General features: G+C 45.1%; 2 protein-coding genes across 2 annotated transcripts; one reads left to right on the top strand and one right to left on the bottom strand.

Annotated features, from left to right (window-relative positions):
- Positions 1-767: 767 nt before the first annotated feature.
- guca1a (guanylate cyclase activator 1A) lies at positions 768-2,893 on the bottom strand. Its single transcript, XM_034526341.1, has 4 exons — positions 2,696-2,893; positions 1,522-1,671; positions 1,316-1,409; positions 768-895 (listed from the first exon to the last, which is right to left on the bottom strand). Exons 1-4 carry the CDS (start codon positions 2,891-2,893, stop codon positions 768-770), a joined length of 570 nt encoding a protein of 189 aa, XP_034382232.1.
- Positions 2,894-4,933: 2,040 nt separating this feature from the next.
- On the top strand, positions 4,934-20,880 carry golgb1 (golgin B1). The gene is made up of 20 exons (XM_034525742.1): positions 4,934-5,053; positions 5,888-5,966; positions 6,369-6,539; positions 6,623-6,736; positions 6,842-7,009; positions 7,093-7,215; positions 7,461-7,574; positions 7,818-8,502; positions 8,592-8,668; positions 9,424-9,484; positions 9,861-14,919; positions 15,019-15,430; positions 15,508-15,741; positions 15,824-16,663; positions 16,789-16,982; positions 17,100-17,259; positions 17,546-17,646; positions 17,745-17,816; positions 18,652-18,727; positions 18,829-20,880. The coding sequence occupies exons 2-20, from the start codon at positions 5,898-5,900 to the stop codon at positions 18,964-18,966; spliced, it is 8,868 nt and encodes a 2,955-aa protein (XP_034381633.1). The 5' UTR covers positions 4,934-5,053; positions 5,888-5,897; the 3' UTR covers positions 18,967-20,880.
- The last annotated feature ends 186 nt before the right edge of the window (positions 20,881-21,066 follow it).

The raw sequence follows: 21,066 nt of genomic DNA, 5'->3' as shown, positions 1-21,066 counted from the left end.
GTTGGCAAATACTGTACATATTGCAACACTTTCAAATGTCCTTACGGCTCTGTACAACTATTTAAAAAGTTATACTGCTTATAAATGCTTTATATCCAGTAGATTTAATTGAAGGCCCCGGTCTAGAAGACAAACATGTTCAGGAAAACATTCATTCACTGAAACACAAAACCATGAGCTTTCTCTTTCAACTTTATTTTTCAAACTTATAAAAAGGTTAAAAATGTTTTCCTTTGTTAAAAGGTAAACATTGGTGAGAGTCTGCACAGCGCTAAAAACACGTTTACCTGTCCTTGTATTTTACAGCTTTTTGACTTCATCAAATTTGCATAAAGATATGAAGCACACTTCCGAGGCTAGAACAGGTCAAAAGAGATTTTGATGCAGAAGAGCTCAGACGCTGACAAACAAAAATGATTTGGAAAGCATTGAGTGCATATAATTGCCACTCTGCTCCATTATCTCCCTCTTTTATTCCTCTGGGGTATCAGCGGTGGACCGTTGAGGGAACGGCCCTCGCACCAAGGTGGCGTGGGAAGAGCTCAGCATCGATAAACAAGACCAGTTTGCAAAGGTTGACTGCATTTAAAGTGCAATGTGTGTCACTGTTTTAGAGATAAGACATGGGACAGGTCAGTGTCTGCAGCACACTGGAATAATATTATTCGATCTTAATAGAAATCTCAGTCTATATAAACGAACCTCTTCACCAGAGGCCCTCGGGGTCAAACCATGAATGGGGATGAGGTAGTGCGACTGGGCAGACCCTAAACGCTGTGCCTCCGGTTGTCGATCATCGTCACAATGTGAGTGAGGTCCAGACTTTTTATCATCACCTCCATAAAATCTTCATCACTGCGCGCGCCGGCCACAAACTCATCCAACGAAAGCTCGCCTGTCGGAGGGGAAAGATTGCATTTAAAGACATTACATATTTATATATATATATTTGTATTTATATATTATATTATTTATTATTATTTATTTATTATATATATATATTTAAATTTGTTTTAATATATATTTATTTATTATATATATATATATTTATAGATAACTATATATATATATAGTTATCTATAAATATATATATATATATGTATGTATATATATATATATATATATATATACACATATATATGTATATATATATATATATATATATATATATATATATATATATATACATACATACATACATATATATGTATGTGTATATATATATATATATATATATATATATATATATATATACCCCCCCTCCCCTGATTGATTTCCTCCTCAATCGATCTGCTTAGTGCCAGAACACACTCACCGTCTCCGTTTATATCAATCTTGTCAAACACGCGGTTCGTGAAATCCTCAGCGGATGTTTCCTGACTTTCATTCCCATTGATTGCGCGGATGGCCTGCGAGAACAAGAGTAACACACAAAACAAATAAAAAATCAATTTGCCTGTTTTGAGCCTGCAGGGGAAACCTGCTGTGAAATCCATGTGTCGTGCACGCGCACCAACGCACCTTTATGATGTTGAGGAGCTCGTGTCGGTCGATGCAGCCGTTGCCGTCCACGTCGTAAAGTTTGAAATACCAGCGCAGCTTGTGCTCCATCTTTCCGCGCATCACCAGGCTGAGGGCCGCCACGTACTCCATGAAGTCTATGTAGCCGTCCTGCAGAAACGAGTGCGCACGTGACACGTCAACAAACTGGCATGCATGTTATGAAAGAGACCCCTCCAAAACTATATATATATATATATATATATATATATATATATATATATATATATATATATATATATATATATTTATATTATATGTGTGTACCCAGATGGAGGATTATCTCTGGGGCTGTCTGAACAACCATCTTGGCATCAAAGCAGTTGTCTCACAGATAATCTCTCAGTTTACATCACGCAGAGAGATTGCCGCTGCCCTTTGTGAGCCGACTAAATATAGCTTCTGAAACAGACAGGTCTTACAATGACCCTGTCGCCATGTTCAGAGACACTTCATTAATCTGGTCTGAAGCTCTTGTTGCTGGGAGGTCACGTGATGAACATAACTGATGCTCATGTCTTTTGTTTTTTTAAAGTTTGGGCAGCATGTTCAAGTTTTAGGATTCTTTTCCTGCTCTTGACTTAACTTTAGAGTCCCAAACGAACAGATCTTGAGTGTTTTGGAGCTCAAACGATTGGTTGATTAATAGATTAGTCGGTCGATTAATTTGCAAACATTATAATCATAAAGGAATCATTTAAAGTGGACTTGTAATTTTTTTGCAGGTTCATATTTGTATTTTAGGTTTCTAGTAAAATGCAACTTAACCCGTCTCTTTAGCCCCCCCCCCCTTTTCCCTTTTAAACATGATAAACATTGTAAAGAAACAGCTAAAGAAAGGCATACAGCTTTCAGAGGTATAGATTGATCTGATGTACAATATTAATTAATAAGAATGTAAAGAAAACTAATGAGAAGTAAACATTGACATTTTTCTTCTTCTTCTCGGTCAAAAGGGTATTTACATTCATACAGTGCCTTATTGTGTGTGTCATGATGGACTTTCTCTCTTTTAAGGTGAAATAATTACAAAACAAGGCTCAAAGAGAAAATCCTTTAAGAACCATCACACCTTGCCATGCTTTTAAAAAGGTGTATCTCTCTGCTCCTAAAAAAATGAATCGCAGCGTCTTACCTTGTTCATGTCAAACGTGCGGAACATCTGCTCTATGTAGGCGTTGGCCTCCGGGTCCAACCCGCGCAGCCCGAAGAACTGCTTGAACTCGTGCAGGGTGAGCTGACCCGAGGGGCACTCGGTCATGAACTTCTTGTACCACAGGTGCATCTCCACCGCCTGCAGGTCGTCCACGGTGCTTCCTGTTGAGTTACCCATTTATTTATTTTGCTGATGCCGGAGTGAAATAGCTGGATGTTGTTGTTGTTTTTTGCAGCTGGTGCACAGACCACTCAGCCCAATTGGTCTACTGTGGAGGTTATCCCTGTTCACAGTCACACAACAGAGGGTCTCGGGGTGAGAGTGGCGGCCAGCGGGAGCCTTTTTGTAGGCGTCTGTGTTTTGGGGATGAGGCGGCGCACTCCCCTCTGGGTCCACCTTGGGTTTAATCACTATCTGTAATCCAAGTGATCACGCAGATCATCGGCATAATCGCCTCATTTAAAAGGGCAGGTTGACTATTTCATCTCCATCCACGTTGAGAACTGCTGACTAACGCAACGCGGCTCTCATCCCTCACGTGGGGGACACGGGACATCCATCACAGTCATGCTCCTGAGATGATGACTCAACTCCACCACCCTCAGCAGATTCATTAATACATAATAATAATAATATATTTGGTAGAGACTTTTATTTGGACACCACAGTTTAAAGTCAAGAAGACAAGAGCCGTAGCTGATACAGTAATTTACCAAACGTGACAGTTTGAGCTCGTAAAATGTATCAAAAACATGCAGAAAGCTTTTCAATCTCGGTGTCGATACAAGAAATAAGGAAAATAATACCATATATATGTCTAAATGCTTTTGTATGAAATTAAGCCTCACTGGTATTCAGCAGCTATAAGTAGTTCATGGGCATTTTTAAGACGATGAGTCATACAAAAACAACACATAAAGATATATTTGTGCTCAAACTGAAGTCTAAATATGCGTAAAATTAAACCACATGTGTTAATACAAAAGTAAAAATAAAAACGTGATTAGTAAATGCAGCTGGGGGACATTTTAAAGCAACATTTTAATTTGAATTGTTTCCGTTTCTCATATCAACAGTCCAGGAAAGGTTTGACTCATATCAGTTGCTTCGTTGGGGTTTCATTACGGCCATAAAACTTGCAAAACAGAAGCATACGTTTCCTAATACGTAATCACCGGAAAACCACGGGAAGCAACATCTCCACAGGTGCAGCCAGAGTGATAATTCCCATTGTCCAATGAGTTTAATTATCGATACCACAAAAAAGATTGGCCTGTTTGCCAAAAACAACAACAGCTGTTGCAGCAAAGTGAAGGCTTCAGACAGGCACAGATGTGAAAAAATATATATATATTTGGCTGATGATGTAGCTTTAAATTTAAAAAAATCCTCCCAACTGCTGTAGTGCAATAATGTAATATGGAAAAGACATTCAGTATGTATGCTTAACATATTTGACTCTAGTTTGCATTAACCTGTAGTAAATTAGCATAAACAGTCATGTCAGATATTATTGTCAGAGATAAGAGTGATAAATGGCCGCAACAGGGTTCTTTCCCCCATTTGTGTCTTCACAAACAGCCTTAAATATAGTTTCCAACATTTTGAAAGCGCATTTCCGGACAATAACGAAACATGGAATACACATATTATATAACAACATGTAATAATATAACACAAGTAAAAAGCTATGATTTTCTAACTTCAGTAAGGCCTCATTTTCACCTCTTGAGTTTCAGCTGCAGTCTTTGTTGTTGTCTTAATTTCACTGCATGTCTAGACAAGGTTACAACAAACAAGGAGTCACTGTGGCTCCATGTCAGAGCTGACGCTCGTCCTCTTCCCCCAGTGCAGATGCCTGTAGATGGAGTCAAACACTGACACCGTGTAGCGTGCAAACAGGGTGGTCCACTTCACAGCATCCACCATCCACTGCACGGAGCGCCCCGCAAAGGCCACAAACACTGTTGTGTAGTGAACCAGCAGCATCAGGCTCCTCCCGAGCTGCCTGCCATGGTTGATGATCTGGTTGACTCTTTGGTTGTGTCCTACCATCATTATTTTGTCTTCTGAATTCTTCCAGATGTAGAAATTTGCTTACAGACTAATTTTTCGTTTTGATGAATGTATATTCTTATGCAGACGCTCCCTAGAAAGTAAAAGACGCCTGCGAAGTTGCAGACGGTCCCTTAAAAAACGCAAGTCCAGGCTGTCCAATCAGAGCGAAGGAAGTTTTGTTTCCGGGATAGTTTGGTGATGTGGCTATGGTCTGCCATCCATCCGAGGAAATATATCACATAAAAAGCAGATACATTCACCTGGGAAGCAATCGCAAAGGTGAGTCAAAGGTCTTTTGTTTGAAAAAAAATACACCCTTTGCTGGGCTGCATTACATAGCTGCCATTCGCGTAGGATACAAACGGTTTAAAACGGTTTTTAAAGAAGCTGTCCTTCTAGGTTAGTGACCAGCGTTAGCGAGCTAAGTGGCTTTAGCTCACTTACTGTATCGTTCAAAGTACAGTCACGGTAAACACCGGATGTTTCCCCGGATTATCCTGCTACCGCCGCCGTTTCTTAATCTTCCCTATATGCCTACGTCTCTTTGGGGACGTCGCTGTCCAGCCGCCTGGAAAGTTTGCCGTCCATTTGTTCGCGTTAGCTAGCTATAATCTTTTGCTTGTTCACGAAAAGAGTGACGCAGCCGCAGTGGAGTGTTAGGTTTCGGGGAGAGTCGGCTCCGACCGGTCTGACTCGGACAACAACAGGCTGAGGGGGTGTCTGCCAATGTGTTGCTTTGGATATGGACGAGTGAAAATATGTTTAACTATGTGTGTAACTGTAAGCTGAGGTTTTTATAGTTTTATTCATATAAATGGCTCTAAAATATTCTAAATCTTGTAATATGCATATCCTACAACCAGTTTTTTTAATATATATATATATATATATATATATATATATATATATATATATATATATGTCTAGGCAAAGACAGTAGAAGGGCAAATATGTGTGTACATATTATACTACATTATATACTGTGTAAACAAACATAAAGCTGCACTGTAAGTAAGTAAGTATGTCAGTCAAGGGCATGCGCAGGTGTGGCAAATAAATTGAATTACCTGCCAGACATTACTAATGTTACTTTGATATGTGTCCCCCTCACAGTGCCATCTTTATGTTCAGCCGTCTGGCCACAGTCCTCCAGGAGCTCTCTGGAGAGGAGGGCCCAGATGGAGATCCGCAGGTGAGAGAGCAACACATTATTTATAACAAATTATAATCAAGAGTATTGCCAACTGCGTGCCCTGCTTTTAAATAAGTAATGTTATGTCTCCAGATAATGTTATCCTCCTCTTTGGAGCAACCACTGAAAAAATACCAGAGGATGATGATGACGACAGGAAATGCCTTCTTGTTTCTCGTCTTTTAAATAATAAAGACGTTTTATTTCTTAAGGCATCCTATCTGTACATAAATAGCTCAAAGGCGGCTTTATCTTGATTCACATACATTCACATCATCCTGTATTTCCCATAAGGCAGCTCAGTAGCATCTTTTATTGGTTTGAACATTATACAGCTGTTTGTACAGGTTGAGTAGGACTAAACATGACAAATAAACGGACCACATCTGTTTCCTCGCACAGGGAATGCTGGTGCCTCAGCTCCCTGCCGATGAGGGCCCGGCTCCTGTGGAGTCTGAGGCCCCTGAGGAGGCCATGGAGAGGCTGGCTCACCTGGAACAACTGGTGGTCCAGCTGAAGGAGCTCATCCGAGACAAAGACACCCAGCTGTTTAACAAAGATGCACAGCTCAAGGTGTGCGTGTGTGCGCGTGTGTGTGTGTATGTTGCGTGCCCCCAAAAGTCAGTAAAAAAAATGTTTGTGCTTTATATCCACAGAACGAGAAGGATGAAGCTGAGGCTCGCTTCACCAAACTCAAAATGCAGGCCAAAGCAAAGATGGTGACACTCAACAAACAGATAACGGATTTGAGAGGACAAGGAGAAGCACCAGTAAGTTTACCTTTCACAACAACAATCCGATGCAGGCTAAGATATACCACAAACTAACAATACGGCTCACGGTTTGTCTGACTTCAACTTCTGTTTTGTCTACAGCAGAGTCCGGACAGCTCTTTCACAGGAGCCGGCGCCGCAGTCGAGGAGGAGCTCCAGGAGCTGAAGAACAAGCTGAGTGAGGAGGAAGCCAACAGCATAGAGCTCCGGGAGCGACTCCAGACCACCGAACGGCTCCTTCAAGAGAAGGAATCAGCCCACGCCGAACAGGTGACACATCTGCGTCTCTCACTACATGCACTCCGTTAACAAACAAATGATTTTAAACGACACGTTGTGCTTTTTGTTTTAAGTTGGGGAAACTGCAGGCTGTGGTCTGCGAGAAGGATGTTCGTTTCCAGGAACAGATCCAGAAACACGAGGAAGAGCTGCTCAAGGTCACAGCACAGTCTCAGAGTGATGGCGAGATTCAGCAGGTAAAAGACGCATGAGATCTTTAAAAAACTTTGATTTGTGGTTTATTAATCTCCTACTTTTGTCTTTTTTGTTGATTGTAGCGCTGTGATTATCAATTGATCTGATGATTATTACCTACATTAATTGTTTGGACAATAAAGAGTCAGAAATAATACATTTCATCTTGCAGTGAAAGAGCAGATCATGTCCACACTTCCCGGATACATGTTCGATGATTTGGTCTCTTGGTGTTTATTTCTCCCAGGCCCTGCATGCAGCACAGAGGCATTGTGAAGAACTCGAGGAGGCCTTAAACTCTCGGTCCCAAGTGCTGGAAATGCTGCAGCAGGAAGTGAGCAGTGCTGATCAACAAAAACAGGTACATATCTTGGTTCGGGCAAATATTTCTAGTGTGTTGGTTTAGAGACTGTTGCGCATGTGTTCAGATTCACAGATGCTTCAGTTGGAATGAATGGTGCTCCTGCTCCATGAAAGGAAAACCTGTTCAAACAGTCACACCCTCATCCTGATGGCACGTCACAATTATGCTTTGTTTGGCTGAGCCACCCAACACACCCACTCATATCGTCTTTCGCCTTCTCTCCGTCTAATTTCTGCCCAGATCTTGACTGCTCAGTTCCGGCAGATGGAGCAGGAGCTGGCCGAGGCTGTCAGGCAGAGGGAGGTGGAGATGCAGCAGTGGGCCGAGCAGGCCAGCAGGGCCGAGGAAGAAGTCTCAGCCCTCCGAACCAGCCTGGAGGACTTGGAAAGAGAGAGGGCGAAGGGGGCGGGGAAAGAGGGCGAGCTGGCCTCCCTGAGAGAAGCAGAGCATGTATGTCGGGAGGCTCTGGTGGAGGAGAAGATGGAAGTCGCCAGATTGGAGAGAGAACTGGCTCTGATGAAAGAGGCTGAGCTCGCAGCCGTCCAAGTGAGCCGTGATGCTTCAGAGAGTGACAGGGCAGAAATAGTTCGTCTTGAAAGTGAACTTGCATCTATGACAGTGGCCAACCAGGACGCCTCGGAGAGGGAGAATTCCGAAGTCGATAGGCTAGAGCGAGAGCTGGCCTCGCTTAAGGGGGAACGTCAAGATGCCCAGAAGAATTGTGAGATCTTGGCTGAAATTTGGGGACCTCTGCGGTCTCTGGCTCTCGAAGAAGCAGCTGAGGAAGTCCCCTTCCCTGCTGACCTTTCCCTGTTCCTGGACACCGTTCAGTCTATTGAGACGCAACTGACGAGACTGAAAGATGAACGCAGTGAGAGAGAGGAACATTGCGTCGAGCTCACCCACACCATGGAAACCCTTCAGGGTAAGAAAACGTGTCTGTTTATGAAGTTCATGCATGTCAAACCTTTTTAGTTTCATCAAGATGTTTCAATAAGAATCTCCGATTTTCAGAACAACTTGACAGAAAAACCACAGAACAGGAGGAAACCACCGCCAAGATACAACAGCTGCAGCATCTAAGTGTAACGGTCAGTCCTTTAGAACCAGTATTATTAAATGATCTGTATCTAGATGCATTACCGAGATAATGGCATTTAGTCTAAGCTTTTCTGCATTTTCGACCGGTATTGAAATACGTTGTCGTTATCTCGATCTTGAGATCCGATCACAATGTGAGCCCTCCAGATGTGGCCTTAAAAACACAGAAGCAAGTTTCTGCTCGACGCCAGAATTTAGCAAATTGTCTCACTTAATTTCACTTCAAAAGGATGGAAACTTTACGTTTTATCATCTCGGCTAAAGATTTGGCTTCAAAGTGTATGATTGAGTGTAAGATGTGGGACTGGAGGCTTAGTATAAGCTGAGGTATAAGAAGTAAAAGTAGTTCTTAGTAGTCTTCAAAGTCAGACAACCCTGTCTTTTTATTTTCCCCATTTTTATTAAAATACAGTTTGAAGAGTTTCTTTTGAGAGCAGGTCAGTCACCTGGTAGAGGGTCACATGTGTCTGTCCGGGTTATGTCCGTCTGTCTCAGAACAGTTGCAGGGTCAGAGACAGAGAGCGGCTAGAAGTGTGCCTAATCCCCTCTGCACTGATCCACCGTTATGACTGACCTTTACCTCACGCCACGTGTGTGCTGCTGATATGGATTCAAGAACAATCATAGGGGCCATATAGAAAGTGTTGTCCCCTGTCTTTTTATACAGGAAATTATCTCCAGAAAATGTCTAATCATAAGATCAAAAGGCTTCAATCTTGGCAAATATCATTTTGTTTTGTTTCAGGCATCTGAAAGGGACGATCTGACTGAACCATCAGCACAGGATTCATCTGAAGCTCAAAAAGGTACAAAAACTGGATTTGTACTCCCAAAATAAAATAAATACAGGATATTGAACCTAATGGTTATGGATCAGTACGCTCACGCATACAATAAAAAGGATTTTGCTCTGCCTGTCGGAGGTGTTTTACCTTTTTATGCAGCTATTATTTACAAGGAATACTCTGTATAGAAACAACATTTGAGCCATAACTTGACATTACTGAGTGTGAGGCAGTCTCTGTAGATTATTAATACTAAATACAATCAACAAATTAATCATGATGCGTCAGAGCTGAAATGATTAGTCAATTTTGATATTCAATTAATCGTTTATGTCATTTTTCAAAGATGCCAAACAAATATTGTCTAATAACGTACTCCTTTTGTTGACTTCCACAGCACACTTACTGGAGCAGCAGCTTTTAGAAAAAGACAGTGAGCTGGTTGCCTTGCGGGAATCCCTCAGGCTGGCTAACGAGCACAGCTCCAGTGGGGTTGCATCGTGTGAAACCTACGATCAGACTCCAGATCAGGGTCAGGATGCCAGCACCACCACACATGGCAGTTCCGCGGCCCTTCCTGACTTCATGGAAGAGACGCAAGAAGAGGAGACCACCTTAGTTGCTGAGGATACCTTAGTCCACTCCATTTCTGCTGATAATGAGAGCAGCCCAGAGCTTATTGGACACCAGTCTGAGTCCCCAGAAGAATCCAAGGGGACCTCCTCAGATGAGATGGTCGCCAGTAGTGATTCAGAGGTGGCCCACAGCAGCTGGACCCTCCTAGAAGCTGGGAATCAAGATGGAGGCCAGGAGTGGCCGTCCATCATGCAGGACTTTGGCCAGCTGCAGCTGCAATCATGGGAGGCAACGAGCATGGAGCAGGAAACCTCCACAGTTCAAGTCGAGTCCTCCTCTGTCATCATCCGAGAGACGGTACAGGTTCATGTAACTCAGCAGGGTTCTTCCACCGCAGATGGTAACGTGGCCTCTGCTCAGGTCTTCGCTGAGGTCTTAGCTGAGGAGCTTCAGAGGAGGTACAGTGAGCTTTTGGCTGAGCTTCAGAGGCTCAGAGAGGCAGCTGCAGAGTCACAGGAGAAAATCCAGAGTCTGGAAGATGAAACGCAGTCCCTTACTGCTGCCAAAGAAGAGGGCGAGTCCCAGTTGAATCGTTTTATAGAGGAACATAAGTCAGACAAAGAGAAGCTGGATGAGCTCTCTCAGCAATTCAGCTCTGTGGTGGAGAAACACAGTGTTGAAATGCATCTTCTGGAAGATCAGATAGACATTTTAAGCTCAGAAAGTACAATTAGGGAAGAGAAGATCCAGGGCCTGCAGACTGATCTGGAAATGGCCCACCAAGCTTTCTCCGAGCAGGAGGGGCAGGCCAGGATGCTGAGTGCTCAGCTGGAGGACAGAGAGCTCCTCTCCTCCGAGCTGGAACGGAGGCTTCAAGATATGGAAAACAGCATGCTGGAATACTCTCAAACATCAGAGTTCAACAATGACACTTTGTCAAAGAAGGACGTGGAGATCAGCGAGCTACACGTCCGACTCATCCAAAAAGAGCAGGAGGTGATGGAACTCAATGACAGCATGTCTGCTAAACTCCTCCAAGCTGAGGAAGAGAAGTTCCAGATCGACGGTGAAGTCAATAAGTTGAAGGAGCAGATGGTGGACCTCGAGAAAGTCAGAGAGGAGCAACAGAAAGTGACTTCTGAAGACACAGCCGCTCATGTGGATGATGAACTTGCTGGTGTGCGAAAGGAGAAAGGAGTGCTGGAAACCCAACTGACAACCACAAAGAAGAAGTTGCAAGCTGCACTTGTGCAACGCAAAGAGCTCCTGAAGAAGGTTGCCGATTTTGAGGAAGAAGCAAAGGAACGGACAGAGCGAGATGAAACGGCAAAGGGAGAGACTCCTGCAGACATTCCTGAGGTAGAACAATCCGGAGGACATTATATTCAGGAAATGGAGGCTAAAGTCATCGAACTCGAGCAAGCTTTAAGATCCAAAGAAGAGGCAGTTGAGACTCTCGAGGTGAAAATTTGCCAGCAGGATCAAGTTCTCAGCGAGACACTTGATCTGAATAGAAAGCTAAGTGATGAAGCTGCAAACTCTTCTGAAACAACTGTGTTACAATCGCAAGTGGCCTCTCTGGAAGCTGAGTTGGAAACCCTTCACAAGAAGGTTCAAGAGGCACAAGAGTCTCGCAAGGAAACCATCCGCAAGGCAAAAGAAAAGGACAGGCACCACCGCGAACAACTGAAGCAGCAGAAGGAAGAACACAGCGAGCTTGTGGAACGTTTTGAGGCGCAGGGCGGCGAGCGAGAAGTACTCCTGGCTAAATTGAGAGATTTAGAAGAAAACGTGAGTGCTGAAAGAGGACCTCGCCGAGAGACCGAGCGACTGGCTGAAAATGTGTCGAAGCAAGCAGCAGGTGATTGGGTCCAGGAGGACTGGGTGGATTTTTCCACATCTGAGACCGATCTGTCGCGACCGCAATCCAGTGACCCGGTTCGGCATCCCGCAGAGCAGTCTGACGTCCTCTCCGCACAAATGCAGGAATCCGTGAAAGCACTCAGAGACGAGATACAGACTGTGCGGCTGGCTAACACGGAGCTAGAGAGGCAGCTGCAGGAAACCCAGACCAGTCTGTCTCTGAAAGAGGCTGATGTATTGGAATTGGGCAAAGAGCTCCTCGCACTAAGAGAAAAAGAAAGGCAGATCGATGCGCTCTCAGAGGAAATTCATGATCTCAGAGAAAAGTATCACCAGGCTGAGTCTTACGCCGAATCCCTGAAAGCAGAGATGGAGGCCGAAGCAGCAACTGCAGATTCTACATCCTCCATTACAACTCTTCAGACCGAGGTGCAGGACTTCAAGCAGTTCCTCGATGATAAGAACCATGAAATCATGGAGCTGAGCCAGCAGCTCAGCGATCAGAACTCTCTCATACGCTCAATGCAGGACACAGTGTCTCAGAAGGATCAGCTCATATCTTCTTTACAGGAAGAACTGATGGCCGAGCAAGAAAAAGCCCAAAGGTTAGAGGTTGAAGTTCCACAGAAGCAGGAGGAAGGAAAAGACAGCGAGGCAAAGATCCAGCAGCTTCAACGAAAGCTTCAGGCTGCTCTGATCTCTCGCAAAGATGCCTTGAAAGCAAACAAAACCCAGAAGGAACAACACGCTTCTACTGAGAAGCTTGTAGCCAAACTGCAGCAGAAAATGGAGTCGGCGGAAGACGAGCTGGAGAAGCTCAGAGCAGAGAGAGTTAAACTGATTGATGAAGTTGACCGGACATTACTGGAAAACCAAAGCCTTGGATCATCCTGCGAGAGCCTCAAACTGGCCATGGAGGGCATAGTGACCGAGAAAGATGCCTACAAGAGAGAAGTGGAGCTGGCGAAAGAAGAGGCTGCCAGAGCCTGCGGGGAATGGGAGGAAAAGGTTCAAGGCATGAAGGACGAGTACGAGACCCTGCTCAAGTCGTATGAAAATGTGAGCGACGAGGCAGAGCGAGTGAGGCGGGTCCTGGAAGCCGCCAGGCAGGAGAGACAAGAGCTCGCGACCAGGGTGAGGACGCAAGAGGCTGGGAGGCAGGAAGCTGAAAGACAGGCAGACGAGGCACAGAAAGAGGTGAATTTGGTGAAAGACAAAATGAGAAAGTTTGCCAAAACAAAGCAGCAGAAAATCCTGGAGTTGGAGGAGGAGAACGAGAAACTTCTAGAGATGCAGGACAAGACTGTAATAAAACGAGAGAGCAAGGCTCTCAAGGTTGAGGTTGAGAGACTTCAAGAAGAGCTTGGGGCTTTGAAAGCTGAGTTCGATGCGACAGTGGAAGAAAAATACTCTTTAGGGCAGCAGATTGCAGAGTTGAGGGAACAACTTGCCCAGACAAGAGAGAAGGAAGATGGTGTAATTCAAGCTCCTTTGCTGAGCGCTGCACCTGTTGTAGAAGAGGTTGTCATTGCCCAGCAATCAGACATAATCCTGACCAAAGCAGAGCCTGTTGAGAGTCAATATGAAGACAAAGAAAACCACTCAACTCCAGAAGAGACAACTGCTGACCAAATAGCTGCAGTACATGCACCAGAAACACATTCACAACTTACTGAGGAAAACGAAAAGGCAGAAATGACGGAAAATGTTCAAGTATTATTCGAGAATAAAATGAGGGAGATGGAGGCGGCCGTCAACGCAGACCGGGAACTGTGGCAGCAAAAGGAGGCTGGACTCAAAGCCGAGCTGGCTTCTCTTGAGCGAGATCTGCAGGAGAGTAAAGAGAATGAGAGCCTTGAGGCGTCGCTAGAAAAGTGCCTTCAAGAGGGCAAAGAGAGAGAAAAGAGTCTGGTTGAAGAGGGATCAAAGAGGGAGGCCCAGTTCAAAGAGCTGCTCAGAAGCCTTGAAACTGAGAAGGATAACCTGGAGGAGCGTCTGATGAACCAGCTGGCTCAGCTCAACGGGAGCATCGCTGGCTACCAGCAAGAGGCAGTAGACACCCGGGAGCACCTCGCTGAGCTGCAGCGGGAGGTGGAGAGGTTGGAGAGGGAGCGAGCCGAGCTGGAAGCCGAGGCTCGGAGTGAGAGTGGCCGGGCCGCCAGGCTGGAGGAGGATATGAGGCAAGCCCAGAGAGAGAGAGCCGAGGCAGAAGCGGAGTCGGGTAAGCAGAGGGAGCTGGAGCAACAGCTGAGGTCTGCTCAGAGGGTCCGAGAAGGCAGCCAGAGCAGAACGCGTCAGCTGGAGGAACTGCTGAGGGAGAAGCAGCTGGAGGTCCGTCAGCTGCAGAGGGATTGCATCAAGTATCAGGAGAGGATCAGTGAACTGGGTAAAGAAGCTAAGTCGCTGCAGCTTGGTCACGATGAGCTCCACAACAAGCTCGAACAATCCCAACTGGAGACTTCCAAAACCGTGGAAGACCTGAAAAGGTGTGAAGCGGAGTTGACGAGCTGCAAATCCCAGCGGGACGAGGCCCAGAAGCAGGCCAGCGAGGCTATAGCTGAGAAAACCACCCTCGAACAGAATGCCGAAAAGAGAGAGGCCTCGTTGAAAGCGGAGGCCGAGCAAACCCTCGACTCTGTGAGATTCAGGCTCGGAGCCGAACTGAAGGAGATGGAGCTGAGACTGGAAGAGGTGGACAGAGAAAGGGACAGGGAAGAGGAAGCCACGCTGGAGGCCAGAGAGGTCGCAGAAGGAGCCGAGCGACGCGCCCAGGAGATGCAAGCCCGTCTGGACGAGTCTCTGGCCAGGTTAGCTGCCTTCTCGCGCTGCATGTCCTCGCTGCAAGACGACCGGGACAGAGTTTTGGACGAGACCCGGCAATGGGAGACTCGCTTCAATGATGTGCTGCAGAGCAAGGAGGCTGAAGTTCGGGAGGCTGAAACGAGGGCCAAGGAACTGGCAGAACAGCTTCAGAGAGAATCTGCACTGAAAGAGGAACTTCAGCTTTCAGTAGAAAGGTAAAAAAAAAAAAAGATTTGTCTTATTTCTATTTCTTATTTGTCTTATGTTCAGCTTTTTAGCTCAGAATTGACATGACGTATTAATTTTTCTTTCAGACTTGAGAAAGCAGACAAAGATGGGCAGCTGAAACTGGAAGAGGAGGTAAAGAAACTCACAGAGTGCCAAGCTGCCCTCGAGAAAGCGAGCGGCAAGCTTCAGCAAACTACAACTGAGATGCATTCTGCACAAAAAGAAACCCGTGCCCTGAAAAACGAGGTGGAGAGTCTAAACCAGAGGGCCAGAGCTCTGGATGAGGCGGTAGGTCGGCTGCAGGGGGAAGTCGACCAGGCCAGAACGGAGCTGAGGGAGAGGGAGGCAGAAGAGAGGCGACTGTGTCTGAACGTGGAGCAACTAGAGACAGACCTGAGGTCCTCAAAGGCCTTGACAGAGAGTCTGCAGACAGAGTTAAATGAGAAGGAACGGAGAGAGGTGGAAATGCTGGGGGAGAAGGAGCAAGCTGTTGCTCAGGTATTAACATATCTACGGTACATTTTATATATTGTTCATATACTGTTCCCACCATTCATGTGTGTTTTGCTTCCCAGGCTGCAGAGGAAGCTAGAAAGGAGGCCGACAGCAGGGCACAGCAAGCTGAGGAGGAGCTGGAGCGGAGAAGAGGGGAACTACGGGATCTGGAAGAAAAACTGCGAAAGGGGGAGGAAGAGAGCAACAACAGAAAAGCCAGACTGGACTCTTTCATGAAAGCCATGGGTTCCCTCCAGGATGACCGAGACAGAGTCCTCAACATGTACAAACAGCTGGAGGAGAAACACCTGCAGGTAACGCACAGAAAAACTAAACGCATATGAGACATGCCAAGCTTTATTTAGTAGCCAATATAATGTTTGTATTGTGTCCCAGGTGATGATGGAGAAAGATGGTCTCATCCAAGAGGCGGCAGGGGAGAACAACGGCCTGAAAGAGGAGCTGCGCTCTCTGCTCGTCCAGAGAGACGACCTGTACGCCGAAAAGGCCCAGCTGTCAGCTCAGCTTCACGGCTACCGCGATGAACTTAACCAAGTCCTGAGCATGAAGGACTCCCAACACAAACAGCTTCTGGCAGCTCAGCGAGAGCGCATCGCCTCTCTGGAAAAAGAACGTGGGGAATTGGAGAGTCAGGTGAAGGGCGTTAGCAGAGCCAGAGAGACGGAAGTAGAAGCAGTCAGAGTGGAGAGGGAGACTCTTAGTCAGGCCGTTGACCTCGGGACAGCATCGCAGGTGGTAGATGCTCCCGGTGCAGAAGTGGAGAAGCTGAGGGAGCAGCTGCAAGCAACGAGGGATCAAGTGGCGGCGTTGGAGGAGACCCGGCAGAAGGAGAGGCAAGCGCAGGACAGCAAGAGCAAAGAGCTGGCTGAGCTGCGCTGGGAGGGAGGCGTGATGCGGACAGAGTCGGAAAACGCCCAGGAGAGGGTGGCCGAGCTGGCCAGGGACTTGCTGGCCGTCGAGCAGAGTCTCCTGGAGCAGAGAGAGGCGGCGGCGCAGCTGAGAGCGGAGAACAAGTCATTCTCAAAAGCCATGGCCTCCCTCCAGGACAGCAGGGACCATGCGGTGAACGAGGCCCAGGAACTGAGCCTGAAGCTGGGAGAGATGAGTAAGGCTGGTGGCCACGCAGCACACACAAGCAGCCCCGGAGGCTCCGCTGGAGAAGTGTGGGGGCTGAAGAACGCACTGCAAGCCCTGCAGAATGACAGGGAGAGGCTGGTGAGTTACGCGTCCGACTACAACTCTCCCGGCAAAGAAACATCACTTAACGTGAACAGTTTTGATAATGTCGTGGATTTTCATTGATCTATTAATTTTATTTTTTTCCCCTCCCCCGTGTGCAGCTGGAGCAGCTTCAAGCACTGTCGTCCGAGCTCAAGGCGCAGAAGTCGGAGTTGGCTCGACTAGGAGCAGGAGAGCTCATAAAAGTCAGCCAGGAGCTGTTTGAGGAGAAGAGGAAGAGCGAGGACATGCTGGGTGACGTGATGCAGCTCGAGAATGTGTTGGAAATGAGCAAGCGGGAGATGGAAGCTCTCAGGTGAGGCACAGAGCCGGCGCTCCGTCGTCGTACATCGCCGCCGTTTGAACGAGCAAAGTGGCACAAAGAGCCTATGACTGTGCTATAACTATAATGTGTCTGCCTTGTGCTCATTAGACTGGAGCGTATCGACTGGATGGCTCAAGCAGAGCAGCTGAAGCAGCAGACCCTCGCCACGCTCTCGGAGAGGGACCAACACCTGCGGCAACTCACCGCCATGCTGGAGGAAGCCCGCGCTCATCAGCCCAAACTACAGCAGGAACACTACCAGAGAGGGGTATTTATATATCCTTCTGCTTCTAACTGTAAAGGAGAGATAATAGATCCCGTGGATAATAATGACCTTGCGAAAATGTCATGCTTTAATGCAGAAGTTGTATTAGTTTGTGTCATTCTTGGTCTTTTAGCTCCATATCTCAGACCGCATTTGGTCTCAGCCAACTCTGTTGGCCCTCTAGAAATGTGGCTTGCAGAAGGCATAATAAAAACTATAAAATCACGACGTGGGACAATGATGTTGCATCCGATGTGGGTTTCCTACAATGTCCTTATCTTCTCAACAGGGCACGGAGGAGGTGGACAGTGCTCCTGGAGCCCCGCAGGAGCGAAGCAGTCCTGTAGACAGCCACGCCTACTTAGCTGAGGTCAAAGAGCTCCAGAGAAGGTATAGCATAGGTCAAAACCTTACAAGAAATGCTGTTCTTAAAAGTGTTTGGATAAAACACGGAGACGCTAATCAATGTTTTAATTCTTTTGCATCAGGCTGGGTGAAGAGATGCAGCAGAGGGTGGCTGCGGAGGAGCAGCTAATGGCCTCACAGGATAGACTCAAACGGTATGAAATATGATACATGATACAAGAGAAGGCATGTTAAAGCTGTATAGTTTCAATGGATTCAATTACTGTTTCTGTAATGTGGAAGGCGGGGCTTCCAGTGACTAATCACCTCGATCTAAAGTGCTTTTAAGCATCTTTCAGCGCATTGTTTTGTTTTTTTCAACCCGTTTTACTTTAGTCTCATCAAAGCCTTCCCAACTGCAAACTCCAGACACACAACCGCTAGCTGGTGAACATAGCGGAGCATTTAGCAGCTAGAGAGACGGATATTTCCCTCATGAGTTGGTGGAGACCAAAACAGAGCTAGTAAAGTAAAGTAAATTAATGAGATTGTTGCTCCGTGACAGCGGATGTGTAAATAAGCAACTGTTAGGCAAAATAATTTTATGGTAACAGCTTAAAACAAATTATGTTATAACTATAATATTATAACATAATGTGTGTCTAGCATGAACAACAAGTATGTCAAATAGAAATAGGTACTTATGCACCATAAATATACTAATTTTGTTGATTTAAACTGTCAAGTATTTTCTCAATTACTTGTTTTACTTATACAATGACAGAAAATAGCAAACGTTTTGTCACTTTCTCAATTGTCCAATGACCAAGAAATATTGATCATAAGATTGTTCTCGATTTAAATGTTTTTAACTGCATAATGTTGAGACTAATAATCATATTCTGTAATAACTGTTGACACACGGGGCTTTAATAAGCTTTCTATCGTTTCTCTGCATTCGCATAATTCATCTTTTTGCTCCGACAGATTTGTAAAATCAACAAAATATGACAACTAACATCTTTTTAATATATATTTTATAAATCACAGCCAGGCTAAACGGCCCTCTGCACAAGAAGAGGACCAGACGTCTCTTTTGATCGAGCCGGAAGGAGTTGTCACCCGAGTAAGTCTCCGCTAATGTCCTCCACCTCATTTGTCAACCTAATGGCTCGAGTAATAAAGACTCGTGACCTTCTCATGACCTTCTCCTCCCTTCTCCTGCAGACTCGGAGAGGCGGCCCGGGTTTGACGCGGATGCTCCGAGTGGCTTTCTGCTCCCGTCAGCGCACCCCTCTGCTGTTCAGCCTCTATCTGCTCACCGTGCACGTCCTGTTGCTGCTGTGTCTGGGCGGATACCTCTGAAACCAGCTCGCTTTAATGAAACAATCAAAAAACAACAACAACTGACAGATAAGAAATAGAGAGGGAGGGAGGAGGGAGAAGAAAAATGTAAATGTGACACAGACCTAATCCAAGCCATCAATGTGTTTTATATTGTTACATGTAATAAACTATAGACGCGGGGGGAAGAAGGATGTTCAAGACACAAACGGTGCACTTTATAGGACTTCCTCTCTTAGCCAAAGTATGTAGATTTATGGAGGAAGCTGTTGCCATTGGTTTGAACTATAGTTTCTCTAGTATGACTTTGAGGGGAACCCAAGCCGAGAGGACATAAAGGGACTCATTTTCTTCCTAAAAATCAATGTTTTACAGGGGTGGAAAGGTAGTCATGATCATGTATGTTGGCAGATTGTGTTTTTCACATGCCTTTTAGATTTGGATAGAAAAAGTGTCGCTTTACATTAGAGCAGAAGACATTTTGGGGACTAGTTAGCTTAGCTTAGCTTAGCTTAGCTTAGCATCGCATCGCTCGCATCCAGACTGGAAGCGCCTCGTACGTCCAAATGCTGACAAAATCTACCCAAAAGCCCCTAAAGACCACCGTTAGATAGGCTGTACCTCGTTTGTTTAGTTCAAACAGAAACCAAAAAAGTAACCGTTTTTTTCAGAGGTTAATTGCCGGAGGTGGTTTACACAGTAGTTTAGTGACCGAGGTATAGTTTGCATCCGAGCAGTTGCTAGGCAACAAGCTGAGATGCTAGGAAGTTACTTATAGTGGCCAAAAAACTACAAATTGTGCGTTAAATACTTCATTTTAATTGAATAAATATTAAATGGACAAGAGATAATTGGTCAATTAGTGAGCTTCAGAGGTTACCATTGTTTCCACTATATGCTAAGCTAACCTTCTACCGCCTGTAGCCTGTAACGGACAGATATGAGAGTGATATCAACGCTGTCATCTAATAAGCGTGCATTTCCCAAAATGTCAAACTATTATCTTAAGATGGCTTGAGGTTCAGGGCGTGTTGTTACAGTCCAATCTTCTTCCTCTTCTACTCATTTCATGCACAAAAACGGAGCTCAGTGCAATTTACGTTACACATTCCTACTGTGGGTTTTCTTTTCTTTTCTTCTTATATAAATCACGTTTAACAAATGAAAAAGGGACATTATTAATATTTGTACATATGTAAGTGCATCATGTCTGCCAGCTGGATGTGGGTTTCCCCCTCCTACATGTCCAATAAGATTCCCGGTCCATGCTTCTCTTGCATAGGCTTAGGTTTTACAGTTTGCCCTGTAGTTTTTTTACGGCGGATGAAGTTGCCGTGCAGGTGCAACGTTACCACCGTGTGGATTCATTCCAGAGGAGAAAGACTGCTGTTTTCTAAAGATATCCATCCCATTATAGACTACTCTGATGTAGCATAACTTATTGCCATAACAGTTGAAATGATCCACTACCTACGTGTATATCGATCCTTTATTTAATCGCTCACTCTTGGTGAAATGATCCCTCTGTACTCCTCTTCCTAAACATTCATGTTCTTATTCACATCTTACACACACTGATATATACTTTTAACTGTACATAATTGTGTAAAAGGGCTGTATAGAAACCTAAAATATAATAAAAGTGTCGGTGGTGTAGATCAGGGACAGATCAGGCATTAATTATGTGCTCATTTGTGTGTGTAGACAAATCTGACATTGGAGCTTTTTTTTGGACTTACAGAATTAAGAATTAATACATTTTCATTCAGCAAATCAAAACACAATGTGTTCCTTTCCTTTGTGAAGTAATTAGCAAATGGGTATCATTAATCAGTGATTTTGCCATTCCAGAAAACATTTATAATTGTGGGAGTGACATCATGACATACTGTGATATTTTGTAATTCACACAATAAAGCTGCGTCTTAAACACTCTATTGCTTCTCTATATTGAAAGAAGCATGACTCACTGCTGACACTGAAGTAACATTCATTGTTTTTAGCACAGAATAAGGATAACGGTTCAGCTGGTGTAACAGTATATAAACTTTCCTGAAAAGAGATTATTGTATTGCTTATGTGTGCCTGAATCTAATAGAGGTTTTATAACTATTGTTAGCT

This window comes from Cyclopterus lumpus, chromosome 23 (assembly GCF_009769545.1).
Source record: "Cyclopterus lumpus isolate fCycLum1 chromosome 23, fCycLum1.pri, whole genome shotgun sequence".
Lineage (NCBI taxonomy): Eukaryota > Metazoa > Chordata > Actinopteri > Perciformes > Cyclopteridae > Cyclopterus > Cyclopterus lumpus.
Note: the sequence above shows the minus strand (reverse complement) of the source record. Positions and strands in the feature narration are given on the sequence as shown.

Coding starts and splice junctions, on each gene's coding strand:
- guca1a (XM_034526341.1), bottom strand. CDS start 2,893: ATGGGTAACTCAACAGGAAGCACCGTGGACGACCTGCAGGCGGTGGAG. Junction 1,672..2,695: donor GCACGTTTGACATGAACAAG/GTAAGACGCTGC, acceptor TCGTTTCTGCAG/GACGGCTACATAGACTTCAT. Junction 896..1,315: donor GATTGATATAAACGGAGACG/GTGAGTGTGTTC, acceptor CCCCTCCGACAG/GCGAGCTTTCGTTGGATGAG.
- golgb1 (XM_034525742.1), top strand. CDS start 5,898: ATGTTCAGCCGTCTGGCCACAGTCCTCCAGGAGCTCTCTGGAGAGGAG. Junction 15,742..15,823: donor TGGAGGAGAAACACCTGCAG/GTAACGCACAGA, acceptor ATTGTGTCCCAG/GTGATGATGGAGAAAGATGG. Junction 17,647..17,744: donor GTCAAAGAGCTCCAGAGAAG/GTATAGCATAGG, acceptor CTTTTGCATCAG/GCTGGGTGAAGAGATGCAGC.